Below are 17,855 nucleotides of genomic sequence, written 5' to 3'. Positions count from 1 at the left end.
AAAACTGAAATATGAAACTCTCTCCTGTGATGATTATATATATAAAATGGAAAATGATGTTATACATTTGATTTGCTGTATAAACTCTAGCTCTTTTTTATTTGTTGTGAATGATTTGCTTTAAAAGCCCCTAGTCTATGCATCTCCTGGTTTATATACCATCATATCTAACCATCACATATGGAGGTGTGCATCCAAATCATTGAGGACCGGAAGAAGTGCCACACCCACCTGTTTGGGATATGCTTCTGTCCATTGAGAACCGCCAGGATGACATTGCCGAGGGCAGAGAAGGAGAGAGCTGAGCCATTTGCCGCCTTGCCCCCGCTCCGGTCCCCACTCCCCAGGTCAATGAGATGGAGCCGGCTGCGACCTCCGATGACCCCGCCCTTTCCCGACTTGTCGATGCGGTACTGGTAGACGTGGAGGGTGAAGAGCATGTGGGAGTACTTGCCATCATGGGCTTCCTCTGTTGGAGTGGAGAGAAGGGGAGGTGATTTCAGTGAGGGTGGTATAATATATATAATACTATATATATATATATATATATATGTATATATATATATATATATATATATATATATATATATATATATATATATATATATATATATATATATATGTATATATATTTTAAGACATAGCACAGCTGCTACAATCTCATTCTCCTGGCTGTAAATCAGATTGATAATGATTCTAAAATGCAATGATGCTGCTCTACTCCTCCATCTTGTTTGATTTCCCTTCCTCATGATCACATTCAACATACCACAACATATACCGATGGTACATCAGATATGTACCTTGGCAGTTCTCTCATTATGTATGTCTTGAGTAGGCTTGTAAGGCATCTGATGGGGCTGTAAGGTTCAACTCTGTAGCCCAACTACCATTTAATAGTGTGATAGATTGTGAGATGGACGAATGGCGCAGAAATGAGCATTAAAAGTTGATAATCCCTGACTGATACGAACCAATGAAAATCACTGACAAGCACACAAACCTTTCGGTCCCTTGTTCATGCGAGCAGCAATGGCTGCATCCAAGTAGAAGGCCGCCTTCTCCGCCGTGGGGGCCCGGAGCTCATTCTGGTTGAGGAGTTGCACCCCACAGATGGGGTCCTCCTGTAAGTAGAGGGCGGGAGAGGTACCACACCCATTGTTGCTTCCTGGAGGGCAAGAGATGAAGCATTAATCACGAAATATTCATTGACATGGTAGAAGCAGAGTTCATTTTACTTCCAAACAACATTCATTACCTCATCAGTGTTTATGAATAATATTCACATCAATGGTATGTACAGTGTACATTCATTACTTGGGGACACACTGCTGTTGAATTCTGACATCTCGTTTTCACTGAGTTATGGAGTTGATGAGACGTAGAACGCATATTTAAGAAGCTTAGAGTTGCACATCAACTTTGTCACAGAGCACAGAATTTCTCATCCTACCTTTGTGAGTGATTGATTCTACCATTCATAGAAACAACAATCAGGAACACTGCCACATAATAGATTGCAAGAGGGGAAGGAAGATTACAGAAGATAGAATAGGTATAGAGAAGTATAGTTTGTGGGTTGTAGAGAAAGATGATGGAAGAATGTGTTCGTCGTACCGTTGGCCTGCTCTATGAGCAAATCTCTGAGGTTCTCCTGCTTGCCGTACACCTCGACGGCCGAGACGCGGACAGAGAATCGCGTGCTTGTCTTCTCTTTTTTCTCGTTGATGAGCTTGAAGAGCCATGCGATGGCACAGGGGATGATACCGATGGTGTGTACAGATTCATCCCTGCCTACCATAGTGTAAGTCTTGCCTGTCATACCAACGAAGACATGAAGAGACATAATGATGACTTTGCCTTTGGTCATGGGAGGGCGCTCTGTTACACCTGAGGCCATTTTTTTTTCTGCAATACATTGCAGTCAATCGCAATCTTTGCAAAGTTTTACTGAGAAATAGAGAGTATGATCAATTAATTTCTGTTCATATTACATGCCTATATGGCTTTTCATCTTATACTTCATTTGTGTTTAGCTTGTTTTCATTCACTTTATTTACCATCTGATGGTGAGTGTGACTGTTAAGTTGCCTGTATAGAAAACATCCAATGTAAACAAGTTTGCAATAGAAATTACAGGTTTCATTTTAGAGCAAAAATTGGTGGCAGGCAAAAAAGACCATTCTTAAACTCAAAATGTTTGAATTGAAATTGTAGCATGTGAAACATTTTGTAATCACTTGCTTTTTGCCTACAAATAGCAGTTTCTGATCACTTCACACCCTACTGAGTTAGCGATAGAATTGATTCATGTTCTTGCAAAATTACTCCATGTACATTTCAAAATCTATAAATATCCATATTTTCATGTAGAAAATGCCCATACAGTTGACCAGAAGTAGAGATAACACACATTTGCTGGTAGGAGCTACCAGTATCTTACTGAAGTTCAGGATGGGTCAAAACAACTACAAAAACATCCGAAAAGAAGAGAACCATTTTGTGTTGCAATTCAAACAGTTCAGTCTGAAACTTTTGCTCACAAAGAAAGCATCATCAATGACTAAATACATGATTAAATAAATATAGCATAAGGGGGATTTGTGAACCAACTCAATTGTATCCCTGGAGTACCCCCTGTGGTGCTACATGTTCTAGTCCTATTGAGTCGGCGTCTTTGTTTCGCATGACTGGGTCCAGACGTCCAACCGCCAAATGTGGTTAAACAAATAAAATGCCTACCAAACTAATCAATATAGGCAATGCATGATGTCACGCCTGGATAGCTAAATTCAGGATATCATTAGTCACTGGTGTGACCACTGGACAGTTCCCCGTTAGGTAGATCTACAGAAACATTTAGCTCCCAACATAACACAATTCGTTCAACAGTACTTGATAACAGTAAAATTGGTAAGTTTCAGTCAATATCTGAGTTCCCTGTCACAATCCTAAGTTTCGTTTTTGATATTCAAAGAGGGAAGGGTATTCATAGCTTTGATTAGAATGCACTCCTTGATACAGTTCACTTGCAGATAGTAATAAAAAACTAGAAATGTCGCTTTGGCGACTGGTATGCCTCCGCCATAATGCATGATTTTCCCAATAGGTCTAGATAGTACATGTGGACAATGTGTGATTACATTTTCACAAAATTGGCAAAATATTGAAATGACAAGTTTGTCACAAATGTGTTGAATGTTCACCTTCCTTGACCTAGGTTTAATTGGATGAATAGGAGAGCATGTTTCTAGGGATTTAAGGACTTTAACTTGACTTTGACCCATTCATACATTTAGGCATTGAGTAATTTTCAAGGTACAGGTGTGGAGAAAAAGTGCAATTTCTGAATTGAATAGTAAATTGTTACCATTTTCATCTGGCCCTTGACCCTAAAATTCATTAAGATAATCACTTTCAGGTATAACATGCATAATGTACTAAGTTTCAAGATAACTTGAGCCACTTCGAGATATGGAGGAAAAAGTCAGTTCAGCACTTTCACTTGATCTTTGACCTTTTGACCTTTGAGGTAAAAAAAGAAGAAAAAAAAAAACTTTCCAGAGAATTTCTATTAGGTTACACATGCATACACCAAGTGTAAAAAAATAATAACCCTGCTGGCATTGCATAAATATGAGGGAAATAGTAAAATTTTGAAGTGTTGCACTTGACCTTTGACCCCTGACCTTTGACCCCATGAACCCTACATTCTCTAGATAATCACTTCCAATTAGTACATGCATATACTATGTTCCATGAAGATACCTTGAACAATTTTCCAAGGCACGGAGAAAAAAAAGAAGTTTTGATATTTTTGCTTGACCTTTTGACCTTTGACCTCATGACCCAAACTTTCATCAGAGAATCTTAATTGGGTTATACATGTATACACTAAGTTTCAAGAAAATATCTCCAGGCATTCAATAGATATGGCAAAAATAGTGAAATTTCATGTATTTGACCCTGACCTTTTGACCTTTGACCTTTGATCTCATGACGCAAACTTTCACCAGAGAATCTTAATTGGGTAATAAATGTATACACTAAGTTTCAAGAAAATATCTTCAGACGTTCAATAGATATGGTGGAAAAAGTGAAATTTTATGTATTTGACCTTGACCTTTTGACCTTTGACCTTGAGCATGTGCACCCAAAAGTTGATAGGCACAACTTCACCCCCTAATACAAATACATGCCAAGTTTCATTAGGATACCTCAACAGGTTTTGATAGTTACCTTGTCCACAAAATTCATTACGGACGGACGGAAGGACGGATGGACGGAAGGACGGACGGACGGAAGGACGGACGGACGGACGGACGGACGGACGGAAGGACAGACGGACGGACGGACGGACAACCCGAAAACATAATGCCTCCGGCACCACTTCGTGGCGGAGGCATAAAAATGTTCATATGAAACAATCTTTTTTTTTTAACCCGTTGAGGACGGACTGATTTTGCTACAACACGCATTTCCCATAGACACCTGCCCGAGTATACTCGGGACTCGTCCTCAACGGGTTAAATACAAAGGGCAAACACCAACAGTATCATACTCAGTCAGAAGAAAGGGCATTTTTATTGCAGTGAAAATCTTACTGGGTAAACATTCATTCATTTACATAATCACTGTAATTCTGCCGAAGACTTCAGTTCGTCAAGTCCTATAGAGGATAATGTGAAAACTTAATCCACCATAAAATGGAAATTTCTGAGATTGATCTTACATATTCATTACATAGTTTGTTCTCAGTTCTTGAAATTGCAAAGGAGATTTCATGCTAGGAAACACCAATCCTAGCTGACAGACTGTATAGTCTGTGGGGGTCGTTACACTCTGTTTCTGCAAATTCTTGTGACCTCCCCGATCGTTGCTTGATGCGCCAGCAGGGTGCATCAAGCCTTAGCGGTGGATTTCAACGCTGGAATTTCCTGAATCGATACAGGATTAGCCGATCCGCTCTACGTGGCCGATCAGCTATAGCGTAAGCAGTCGTGCACCGCTTCTCAAAGGGTGCCGATTAGCCGAATTGAGAGAGAGAGAAAAAAAGAACTAAACACAAAAAGTAGAATGCAACCATCACACTGGAAACAACAATCCTTGACTTTTTTCCCCTTTCAAAGACAGTAGAATTGAAGAGAACTCAAGGGATGCACAAAGAGATGAAGAGAAGGGGATTTTGTCTGTGTGCGCATGGCGTGAATTGTTCTTACCCAAATGTGCATGACCGTAGCAAAAGAGGCACCCATCTGCACCGTTGACAACTGCCTGCACGGTGTCGGCCACACTACCAGCACAAACCTCTGCCTGCATCCGTCAGAGAAAAAAACAGAAAGAGAGCAAGATGAAAAAGTTAAGTCAACAAAAATTAGACTCTGCATTGGAAAATAGTTCATAGATTAGACAGGGAAGAATGAAAGTATTTAATTACACTGTGATGCGTTTATTTAACACTTCGCCACTGTTTCTAGTCACATGTGACAAAGAGTCAGTGTACTCGGAGCGGAAGTACCTCACAATATACCCCCACACACCGCTCGAGCTCCTCCCCGCTTGGGTGCATCCCCTTAAAAGCTTGTGACAATTCCTACATCATGCACGACTACCATCTTTCCAAATGGATTCAAAACACACAAGTTTGCAGCAGAGCCGAATTGTTTCGCAATAGCTTATTTGAGCATTCACAGCTGCACACGATGGCACTGCTCACCGCAAGGTTACTTATGGCAGCATGACGGAATTGGCAGTTTTGGCACGTACTGCAAACTGGGTTTCTGGGTTGATTGTAATTTGGCTGTTTGCAAAATGTAAGCAAACCTATGACGACTGTCAGAGGGAAGGAAACTTATGGCGACACATATGGCAACTTTCAAAGGACACCTTAGTTTAGGTTATAAAATCATTGTCGCAATTTGATCCCAAGTTGATTCTGTCTGTGTTCGGATAGTTTGGAAAATGATGCTAGAACAAAATGCTGTAAACCACTGGTCATTTGTGAGTGGTATATTCGATGCATCAAACAATAGGGATTAGGCTGGCATTGATTGCAAACATGCAAGCCTGTCACACATATCAAACTGGAGAATGATGTAAACAGACTCTACATTACATTTTTGCATCTGAACATTTTTGCTGAAGACTTTGAGTGCAAGAACAAGTGAAGATGTATACATGCAGTTGAATAACTCAATTACACTGTATATAGCTAAACTAATGTTTTAACAATTTAGTAGATATATCATAAGGCAAACATGAATGTATAAAAAACTTACGACTCAATTCCTGAAGGAAAAGTCAAGGGAAATCCCCAAGATAGCCAAATGGTAGTACTACCCATTTTCTGCTAGTATCATATCACTCAAACCTCTTTATGAAATATGAATGTCATACATTACAATCTGAATTCAAATACATTCATGATGCACATGAACACTCCATAAAGAGTACTCAAACACATGAGCTCAAAGACAGCTCACAATATCTTATTCTCCTATCTTTACAAAGCATTTTCTCTTTTTTCTTTGCCATTAGGGTATACTTTGCAAAAACTGCATTTTAGAATACAGCAAAACATAAAATGATATATGCCCGGAGTCAAATGTGGCTGTCAAGCAGTTCTTTTGAAGGTATGAGGAACTGAATGAAACTCCTTAACGATTACAGAACCAAGGAAGTCCTCGGCATTCAGAAACTGAGGAAGCTCTTGGCATTGACCCTTGGCAACTGTGACAGCCCACAAGGGTTACTACCCTCAAAGGATGTCCCTCAATTCTCCAAGGCCACATACATACTCTATACCTGGGGCCTATGTTTACCTTTATTTTGAACTTGACAACAAAACTTGCACAAAAGTTTCCAGAAATTCCCCCTATTTTACGGTATTTCCTCATGTGGCCATGAGCTAATACACTGTTTGCGGTTGCTCTGCTAGACTTGTCAGGCAACCACGGAAGGTTGTTAAGCAATTTAACCAATGAGAAAACGGGACAAAAATCGATCACACATCCAACACTTTCATGACTCGCTGACCACGCTAATGAAATCCTTTATTCGTAACTCATGTGGAAACAATGCGGAATTGTTAATGACTTCTGACCGCTTTTGTCTCTCTGGAGTGGCTCTTAATTTGAGCTTTGCCTCGGCTGTTGGAACAGCACGGCAGCCGTAGACAATAGGGAGCATTCCTTGACCACTGGAGCGCTGCAGCGAGGTACTGGAGGCTCCCCCGAATTGTCTTCCCATAACCTTGGGGACAATAATAGCTGAGAAACCAGACAGCTAGGAATTTTGGTGTCTGGTGTGTTGTTTATAAATCATGATCCTTTCACCACGATGTCAACTCATCATGGTCAAACATGTGAAAACACAACAGTATACAAACTATGATCTGCATAAAGGGATTGTCAGGATAGCAAAACACATACTGATAATAACACCGGTAGCAGAATTTGAAAACATTTCCTCACACACCTTGTACAGATTGCACATGGGAAGAATACCATATATCATCAAATGTTTGATCTGCATCAATCATTGTTTGTACAGTCAATGTGTATGTATGTAAGTATATATGTATGTTATCTGATATATACCAAATCAATGTTTTTTACCTATTGAGTTAACAATTATGGGTGAGTAATATTTCACATAATCTTTGGTGAAACAAGCATACCTAGACAAGCATATTTAAAGATGCCAATTTCCGGTTTCAGTTGTGACACACGATGACTGAATTTGGGCATGTCTAATAATCTGAGGATTGGGGATGAGGCAGGTCTAAATCGGAAAACAATGGGCTATCGTTGGCGGGGAAAAGGCAGAGATTATGCCTGACTGAACAAGAATGTATGGCGAATGTTTAGGGAAGCAGATCGGTGGGACCACAATGAGTTATCGCACAGGCAGCTGCATATTACCTTGATTCTGCGGTCATGTGGTACTTAATACTCATATTTTACACCCACTTGAACCATTTGTTAGATTTTTTTGATGGACATTCGTGGGAACAACTCATAGGACAACCTCTCTTTGTTCTTTTTTTTTTAATTTTTAAAGCAGGTCACATAAAGATCTTGATGACTTACATACAACATATTGACACTATATTTGTCAGAGCATTGCGGTGAATGATTGCATCATTTATTCCTGGTACCCTTAAAAGCAAGTCTTGATATGACTCACAGGAAGAATATTATACATCTTCCCATTTTTGTTTGAGGGCCAATATGTAGGGGTTTCTCGTACCAGCCCAGAAATGTCTGTGAACAAACTTTTGATGCACAAAGACCCCTCATAGTACACGCTCTGAAATACTAGTAAGCAACCAGGAGCAGATGATTAAGCCAAGGGTTCATTTCTTAACCCACAGCTTCAGACTGTGCATCCTCATTTGATTTGCAATCAAATTTTTTTTATTGCAACACTATCTTACCTGGGAGGCATCGTGTGGGAAGACCGCATCAAAGGCGAACATCTTTGGTGCTGCCACGCCCGCTCTCCGCCCCGCTGTGGACACGTGACCCGTCAGGAAGGAGGGGTCAAAGAGGGTGACTTGCTTCTTCTTGGTATCCACGGTAACAAAAGTGGCCGTGTCATTGGGGTTGGTCGAGGGAACCACACGAAGCATAACTTTGACCTGTTGGCATGGAGATGAGAGGTGAAGCAGAGAATCAGTGAGGATATCGAAGTAAATGAAGATTTATTTCTGCATTTCCTTTTTTTTAAGTGGGAGATCTGATGCTCTTCATCAGAGGATCAGAAATGTAAGTGTTATACTCATATCTATCTCAATCGAGTGCACAGATAAAAACGAAATCACAGTACCATTGCAGCTTTGAAGCTTAATGTTTCATTGTAATAACTTCATTTTTGTCAGGAACGAAGATGGAACTAGTTTTCATATTCCTTGTAAACGACACAGGTCTTCAAATATGTGACTTCCATGATTAGGAATTTCAAGTGTTTTTGCAAACTACTTACAAGTGGACTAGCTTGTGTGACATGCATTCTTTTCACTTCACTAAACTCCCTCATTGTGACTTGGGAAATATGTTCTCAGGTTTCAAACAACAGAATTTGAAATCTTTTAGAGAACGGCATAGCACGATAATTCTGTACTGGTATACCAAGGATACAGACTCAGCAAACTATAAAAAATGAAGGCAGAGAAATGAGGGAACTCATGGAATGTGACATGAATCAATCAAATTGAGTCAATTCCCTAAAATGGTGTATTGTCCAAACCCTAATCCTGCAATATAGAGGACAATGCACAGTTTAACTGGGAATGACAGTACCCATTAATTCACTCCCTATTATTCCTTTCATCTCGTAAAAAGGACTCAGTTTTTGTCGGGGGCCCCCTGGCCGCAGTCTTAAAGATGAATTGGTAAATATGCTGAGCTTGGTTCCCGCTTCCATTTACAGCATGGCTTTGAACTGATGGTATCTGTGAAGTTGTCGCCACATTGACTGTGGTTGTCCATTGTGCCAGTATAAATGCAGCAAAGAGATTGGACAGACACAGAAGTTTGTAGCCACCCAGTGGCTCTGATGTGACAGCCAACATATGTGAGGACCACATCTTTATCGAGCATCCAACCCCCTAACATGCACACACACGCACTCCCTGAAAGAGAAGAGCCTATTGTGTCACTGCTACAAGCCCATTCAGCCAGCCCCATCCGCATGAATGGGAATAATTTTCCAGCGGTCTTTGAACTGCCCCGTCAGCTCCACTTTGTAAATAATGGAACGTGCCACAACTAATGCAAGAAAATGAACTTGATTTTAATTCCTGATACAATTCATCAAAAAAGAGACGCGCGACATCATGTCTCAAAGGACTCATACACACACATAAAAAAAAACCAAAAAAACAAAAAATGGACTGGTCTACATAGCCCCTCTGTCTATCCCTGTTCTTGGTGAACAATATGGGGTACAATTGGGTCGACAAAGAATCATTCATTTCTCATTTTTCTCCTGCAAACTATACCTCTCACTTTGGGCTCAGCCATCCACGTCCTTAGAAACCTCCCCGACTTCATAGAGCATCACCACCAAAAAGAAGAAGGGAATGGAAAAAAAAAATACCCCCACCTCATTTCTCATGCACTCTTCCATGTGGAGAAGCAAAGTCTGGTTTCTTTTGTACCAAGTTTTCTCTCTGGTTCATTGCAGTGGGGTTGTGACAAAGACCGGCCCATAAATCATCACTTTGACAAGATCAAAGCAGGTCTGCCGCCCAACAATTTTCATATATGATCCCTCTCCAATCATAGAAAATATTCGCATTTGGTCGTTACTTGAACCCCAGCCACTGCCAAATTAGCCCTAGCAGTAATTCCGCTGGAAAATCCTTCGCAGCCGCAAGGTCATCAGTCACAACAAATCTAATGATGGGCTGGCTTCTGGCAGACGTCGCAGTGCAATGAGATTGATTGACTAAACGCAACATATTCCCCATCAAACTATATGGTTCTACAAAGATCATCATTATCATCAAGACTATAAGAAGATTCTTATCTCAGCACACATGAAGTTTCTTAATTTTCTCTCGACAGACTGGGTGAAATGTCTGAGGAAAACAAATTCTACTATGCTGCTTGTGCCAATGTGGCAAATATGGATTGTGATAGAAGATTTCAGTTGCAACATTTGCATCAAATAAAATCGATCAACGTCCTTACATCTCTGCTGAATATGACTGTAATTATCTCCTCAAGGACGATGTGATGAAAATGCCATAAACTTTTGATAGCATCTCTCTCCATTATCAACTCATGAGATAAAGAGGAACTTTCAAAAACATTTTCTCACTGGCAGGGTTCTGAACCCATTGAGGACAAGTCCCGAGTATACTCGGGCAAGCGTCTGTGGGAAATGCGTGTTGTAGCAAAATACAACCATCCTAAATGGTTAAAGTTCTTGCATCAAATAAGGGGAATTCCAAAGAGCTATCTGGACACACATGTGTATTGCATTTATTTCCAAGTGTATTGCATTTATTTCCACATGTCATAATCTTTCCAAATCCATTGAGGTTTCTCTTTTCTAGTTCTCTTAACTTAATGGTTCTTTTTTTGTTTGTTTGTTTGTTTGTTTGTTTTTGTTTTTGTTTTTTTTTTTTTTTGGGGGGGGGGGGGAGTTTCTTACAGAATCTGGTAGACTTGGCAGCTTGTGTATTTGCTTGAGATGTAAGAATGGTTTTTACCCTGTCATGTAGGGCATACACTAATCACACTCCTTATTCTAAGAAACTGGAGTTGATTTGGCCGAGTTCCATATCAGGGGAAAAAAAAAAACACTACATAAGATTGGAGCATGACAGAATGGATAGTTTTCACATTTGTCTGGATGCTATCCGGCACCCAGCTTTCTGTTTCATACGGTCACGTTGCAGACATTATGGCCGAGTAAGGTCAGACCCTTTTGTATGGAGATTGGTCCCTCTTTGTTGACTTCAGGCCGATACTTCTTTTGGCCGCCACACGAGTTTCGGAGCATTATCTGGGTGAGGGCAAATAGCAGGCTGCATCGTAAACAGAGGGGCAGAAGTGATGGTATTTCTTCTTACATGTCTTTTGAATGTGAGCAAGACTCTTTATCAATGAATAGATCTAAGGATGCGACACTTGTTAAAACCTTGTGGGGCGGATAGAATTTTATGGTGGAACAGATCAACCAGCATACTACGATACCAAAAGGCACAGCTCCAAATGAAAACAAAAATAAAACAGCCTCCGCATACAATGCCAAATTGAAACAAATCTAATTCATGCTAAATATGTCATTATCATTAGGACCTTCCATCACAAACATGGTGGAAAAAGAAAATACATAGTGAGGTTTACAACAAAATATTGTTCAAATCTTGGGAATCAGCAGAACCCTTTGAACTAGAACCATAGCATATACATATTGGTATATATCTGATATAAACATCTATCATGCTCTATGTCCTCTTACTTTCCAACAATATGAAAAATGGGAGAAACAATTTGGGTGAAATGTCGAGTTTAAAAGATTTTTGCAGTGATATGAAGAAATTATATACCCCCTTCCCTGACTGACATGTGTAAAATTGAATTAAGGTCCATGGAAATCTGGTTCCAAGAGAGGGTACCACTGGGGGATGGTGTGTTCCACTGGTGGTATTGAGATGATAGGGACAAGATGTTTTAATACGGATAAACACAACATGCGTTACATCAAGTTCAAGGAAAGGATAACAAAAAACAATGATTGGTGGAGACATGGCACTGCGTGTCGCCTCCAGTTCCGTTTCGCTCTTCTGAATTGGTGCGATGGGCTACCGGCGATATCAAGGGTGACATCAATCGTTCTCAAGGAGAGATGTGCCGTTCGTCGCCGGTGAAGGCGTGAATCACAGCAACGCTTCGTCTCAACACACCCGCAAGCACTCTTCTCGGCTTAAGAACGGATAAGACACAACTTATGGGTGTACCACTCTCCCTCACTCTCCCCGACTGGTCTGCGACATATGAGTCATATCACTCAATCGTTGGGGGTAACCCTCGCGAGCCGCAAGTTGCCCGCACGGAAAGCTAGACAGATCAATGTAATTTGGTCTGAGTAACTCGGTTTTGAGAGTGTTAATGCAATTTCCACTTGTTAATCGAGTTGGATGGAATTGCCCATGAGCGTAAATGTTTATGATTCTCTCCCCGTCCACTTTTTTCCCCCCTCCCTCCTTCCTTGAAGAGGGGGATTCTCTCTTTTTTTTTCCTTTTTTTTTTTTTGGCCTGTTCATAACCTCTGGAGATGACACAAATCCAAAATCTCTGCCCTCAGGTCTCAATAAAGCGACCCTCTCACACAGTCATCAGGCATCTTTATAACCGCAGCCCGGTGCCACAGTCAGGTAGGATGACGAGTGTTTTATCTATTGAGGCACTTTACTCCCATCTCCCCGCTGGGTCAAGATCTTGTAGCATGGCATGCCTCCACTCAACCCCAACTCACTTGTGGCTCGAAATTTCATTCTCTCCGCCAGTTGAAGCTGACCGCAACTCATCTTCTCTCTCTCTTTTTTTAAAGAAGAATTTCCACCCTCCTGGTGGTTGGTAGAGATTGGGGAGAGGGGCATTCAATTTAACACTTACTTCGTGTTTGGTAGGCATTTGTTTTGCACGGACACACTGTTCAGAGAGATATGAAAAATATAGTAATATGGAAAGTAGAATAAGGATATGACAGCTGGTTAAATATTTCCCCTAAAGTTAGAGGTATACAAAGAAAACCTAGCAACAAATAAATAAATGAGACGACAGAGACGAGATGCCCAAGATGCTACAACTGGCCCCAAGCGTACAAGGGCGGGCGGGATATGAGGACCAAGTGGAGACAAAGACAGGATGTGGGGGGTGGGGATGGAGAGGGGAAAGAGGCATTAATACCAGGATGATAAAGGGATAAAAAAAGGGGAGAATACCAGTGCTGGAGTGCAGTGGAAGCTAATTGCCATCCGCACTCCAGATAATGCATGCTTCAATGCAAGAATTCTGATTCACACCTCCAGTCTTCCTGCCTGCTTCCTTTCCTCCACGATTACCCCACTCTCCTCCCTCCCTCCCCACCCCCTCCCCAAAAGGAGAGAAAAGTACAGCGAACCACCCAGAAACATTTTTCATGCTCTGTTGCCCTTGGCCCCTACACCCCATTCCCCTTCCACTTACTCCAACCCCTAACACAATGCACCATCTTCGGAGCCTCCTTGTGGATTTACATGCTCTTTGGGGGGGGGGGGGGGGGGGAAGAACAAAAGAATTAAAATTGTTTATGACAGCAATTATTCCTGTGAATACATTACTTAATTACAGCAGTCTTATCATCATAGCATAATGCTTTTTTTTTTTTCCTTCATGGTAAACATGACAAAGAGTTCAAGATGATGAACATATAAAAAGGCCTTTCTTTCCATCCATCCTGCCCTCCCCCCCCCCCCAATATTTTTGGGAATGGACTATTATTGCACAGTAGAGGACAATTAATAGTTCAGAAGGTGATTATCACAGAACCAGCCAAATTGACATGACTTGATGAATTGACATTTGTGAACTCGAGGGGAAATCACTTCTTCCACAGTGAACTCTAATACTGCTTGTTTGATGATCATAATGATCATACTTATTACAAGATTACTGCAGCCCAGATGAACACAATCTCTTAAAATTTGGGTGTGATGATTCACAGCAAACCTGCAGAGAAAAATGGCTCAATACAGAAATATCTCTGTACATAAATATTTCAATCATATCTATTATTTTCATCCAAACAAGTGTTTGCTCGTTTTCCTGTTTGTCTGACGACCACTTATCCTTGTTCTTTAATTCTTCCACTCCAATAGCTGACCACACATACCGGGCCGACATCCCCGAACATTTCCTAAATTGAATCTATTCCGGTAGACTCGTGGATCAGAATGTCATGGGACAGCTAGATGGGTTTTGGAGGCATGGTGCTAGCCAAGTAAGACCGCCAGATGTTAAGCGACTTCGGTAGCGCTAATCCTGCGAATTGGTTGCACCTCGCCTCAGATCTTCAAGTCCAGAGAACGCATCTGTCACGACCCACCGGCCAATAATTGCACGGTCTTGGCACACACAGTGCCCATTTCCATGTGATCAGTGGTCTCATTACATCCACAAATTGAGGGCTCATCTAAATTAATAAACACACCAAACAAGCATATCAAATTATGATCTTTTATGGATAAAAAATGTACAATGAACATTTAACCCACTCAAACATAGTATCTACCATTTTGCTAAATTTAACTCATTCACTGCTATAGAATGAAATAAATGTCGTAGAAAAATAACATGAGACAATGGTATTTATGAATAAAACAAAATCTCCTTTCAATTCAAAACAAGGGGATTTACTCCTCAAGTGTAAAAGCTCCTTGCAATATTTTCCCAATTTGACAGTGAGAGCTCACGGCCATGATCTCAATAATAAGATTCGTCAACATTTGACTGTCTCATTATATTTCCTTTTTTTCCTCATCTCTCTTCCTCTTCCTTTTTCTCTCTCTGGATGGAATTCAATTGGGCCTCTCTGCTTCTCTTTCTCTGAAAGGAATTCAAATGGCCAGACAGTTTCTGCCCAGGTGCCACTCTCCTGATCGAAAGCATCCTGATTCGCTTTTGTTGGCAGAAGACACATGCCTTAATTGTGAATGGGTGTTGTTAATTCTCATTGCATAATGCACAGGACCTTGGACAAGCCGAGGTAACAGAAGCTCCATCACCTCCCCCCCCCCAAAAAAAAAAGACCTGTAAGAAAATATTTTTGTGATGATATACATTCCTTGTTGGCTACCTCTTGCTTTTACAGTTTAAAAAGACTTGAAGAGGCCCCAATTAGTACTAGATACTTTGTTTGCCAAGGCAGGCATGCACACAAATTTGTGCAATTAGCAAACATTTCTATGCCATCATTCAACTTGCATACAATACGGAGTGGCTCCTTTCAAGGATGATAAGTTCAGAACATGTTCACGGAGTACAGCACTTTTTTTTTTCTTGTCTATTCGTTACAGAATTATGCATTGAGGCCTCATCTAAGAGGTTGTCCCAAATTTTGTGAGTTTAGAAATACATAAGCATCACTAGATATTCATCCTAGTTTCCTTTCAAATTTACAAATTATCTTTCTGCATACATGAACCTCAAAAATGCAGACGTGCTTCTTGTTGGATAAAACTATAAAGAAGTAAAAAAAAAAAAAATGATGGATGACCTACAACAAAAAAAAACTTCAAAAAACTAAAAACAAAAACGTGATTTGCTAAAGTACTCCGAAATGGAAGTGTTTCAGATGTGTTCTTTTTTGGAGATTATGTACAGATGCTACTTCATTGCATTAAAATTCAGATGAAATACTGAAGATCTTAGTAGAAACAGCACTTTGGAATGGATTAATCCATTCTAGACAACTTGCACAACCTTTAACAAGATATATGTGATGTTGCTGAGGGCAACATCTTGGCCAAAAATGATCTGGCTATTGCTCGAGATAAGCTCACCAAAGTTAGGATTATCTTTTCCATGTTACCCTCATGATTAATAGAGGAAGAACAAATTTAATCCTGCAAAATCCTGCACCAGGATTTCCTAGAAGCGACTCCCCATAAGATGATCTCACCGGTCTGCACCTCCAGTGGCACTTTCTCTTTTTCTTCTTTGTTGGTCACCTTTTTAAAGTCCGGCGATCCTGCCTGACCAAGTGAAATTGTCATGACTCACTACCTCAACAAATTACATATAAGCCTAGAAAAAAAATGCGCGTACAACATGAAGAGACCAATCACAGAGAGAGGACAGAATTCCAGGGCGATCTAATCATTGATTGTAAATGGCCCAGTTTAAGGCCGGAGTGAAGAAAATCATATTTCATCGCGGCGTGTCGTGACGGGGGATTTGAAAGGTGATACGGGAAGATGCGCGTAAGGGGAGAGTGGGTTCACGTTGCTGTCCAGGTAGAGGGGCGGCTATCACCGGAGAAGGGCATACACATGTAGGCTGGACTGCCTAAACACTATAGCGATGTAAGTTTCCTCATCATGTCATCATGCGCTGCCTACCTACAATGATTGGTGTTCATCTTCGAGGTTATATTATTTTACCACGGTCAGGATATGTTGGTCAAAATTAATTACATGTAGAAGCATCAGGAGTGACTAGATATTGCATTTTATATGCGACACAGTTGAAAAAAGGAAATTCAGTCTGAAGTTGAAAACTATCACTGCTTGGAGGGGAGATATGATGTGAGATGGTGCTGGGAGGAGGAAGGGGGGGGGGGTGAGGAATGATGAAAGGAGAAGGGTAAGGAGGAGGATAAGGAGGAGGGGAGGAGGAGGTGGATGAGGAAGAATGTGACGGCAAACAGACATCTAGTTGGAGAGAGATCAGCTCATTCTCTCTCAGACCGGACCTTGAGACCGGCATGCTGTTTGAAAAACATTTTGCCAAATAACCCGCCCCGCAGAAATCGGACTCGAAACCCCGACAGTTTGTGCGCAAACAGATGCAGACAGTCATGGAGTGGCTACTGGCTCGAGCCAACAATCGCAGAATGCACGACCGAGAAATGAATGCTCCATTCTCATGAACCTCACTTCCTGAGAGTTCAATTTCTTCTCACACCTTTTCATCCCCCATTTCAAAGACCTGCTTTTGTTTGATGTAGGAACTCCATGAAGTGCTGCAAGTTTCTTTATTTTTTGCCAAGACTGTTGGGAGAGGACGGATTGCAAATTGCTCTCTAGAAATCCAATACACATTCATTACTGCCTTCTTATTTACATTACCAGAAATTGAGACTTTAATATAGTTTAGAAAAGAGTGAGTAATAGCTGACCTATATTCCAGAACTTTATTTGGTCTGTGGTGATCATGGCATTTATTACTACATTATTTTTTTTTCTATATACTCACAATTTTATGACATTTATTTTCCTCACTAGTCAGATGAGACAGAAATCCTCCACAAGAACACTAAGTTTTCAACATGTAACCAAACACAATGTCTGCAGAGTGTATGTTGACCATCTCCAGGCAGGGAGTCTGGTACAATAAGACTAGAGATATTCAATTACTCACATTACACCAGATTTCTGATACAATTAACGAGGCTTTGAAATTTGCAAGCAATCCACTGTGGTACACATACTTCACAGGAGACATTACTTTTCATTCTGTTTTTTCTCCTCCTCTCTACCCCCCCCCCCCACTTTTTCTTATTTATTGCAATATTGAATTTTCAACTGTCTCTGACCTGGTGTGAAACTCAACGCTGAGTTGCAGTCTGCCCACAGT

The 17,855-nt window shown here is 40.8% G+C and overlaps 1 protein-coding gene across 1 annotated transcript in view; it reads right to left on the bottom strand.

The window, feature by feature from the left end:
• The window catches only part of LOC140236271 (uncharacterized), a 51,715-nt gene that overhangs the window by 13,527 nt on the left and 20,333 nt on the right, over positions 1-17,855 (bottom strand). The window contains exons 3-7 of the mRNA XM_072316231.1: positions 8,438-8,641; positions 5,220-5,313; positions 1,618-1,815; positions 1,004-1,168; positions 232-469 (exon numbers count right to left, since the gene is read on the bottom strand). Coding sequence (XP_072172332.1) covers positions 232-469; positions 1,004-1,168; positions 1,618-1,815; positions 5,220-5,313; positions 8,438-8,641 — 899 coding nt within the window. The remainder of the gene's footprint in view (positions 1-231; positions 470-1,003; positions 1,169-1,617; positions 1,816-5,219; positions 5,314-8,437; positions 8,642-17,855) is intronic.

This window comes from Diadema setosum, chromosome 1, assembly GCF_964275005.1.
Source record: "Diadema setosum chromosome 1, eeDiaSeto1, whole genome shotgun sequence".
In the NCBI taxonomy this organism is placed as follows: Eukaryota; Metazoa; Echinodermata; class Echinoidea; order Diadematoida; family Diadematidae; genus Diadema; species Diadema setosum.
This window is presented reverse-complemented; position numbering and strand designations above follow the sequence as displayed.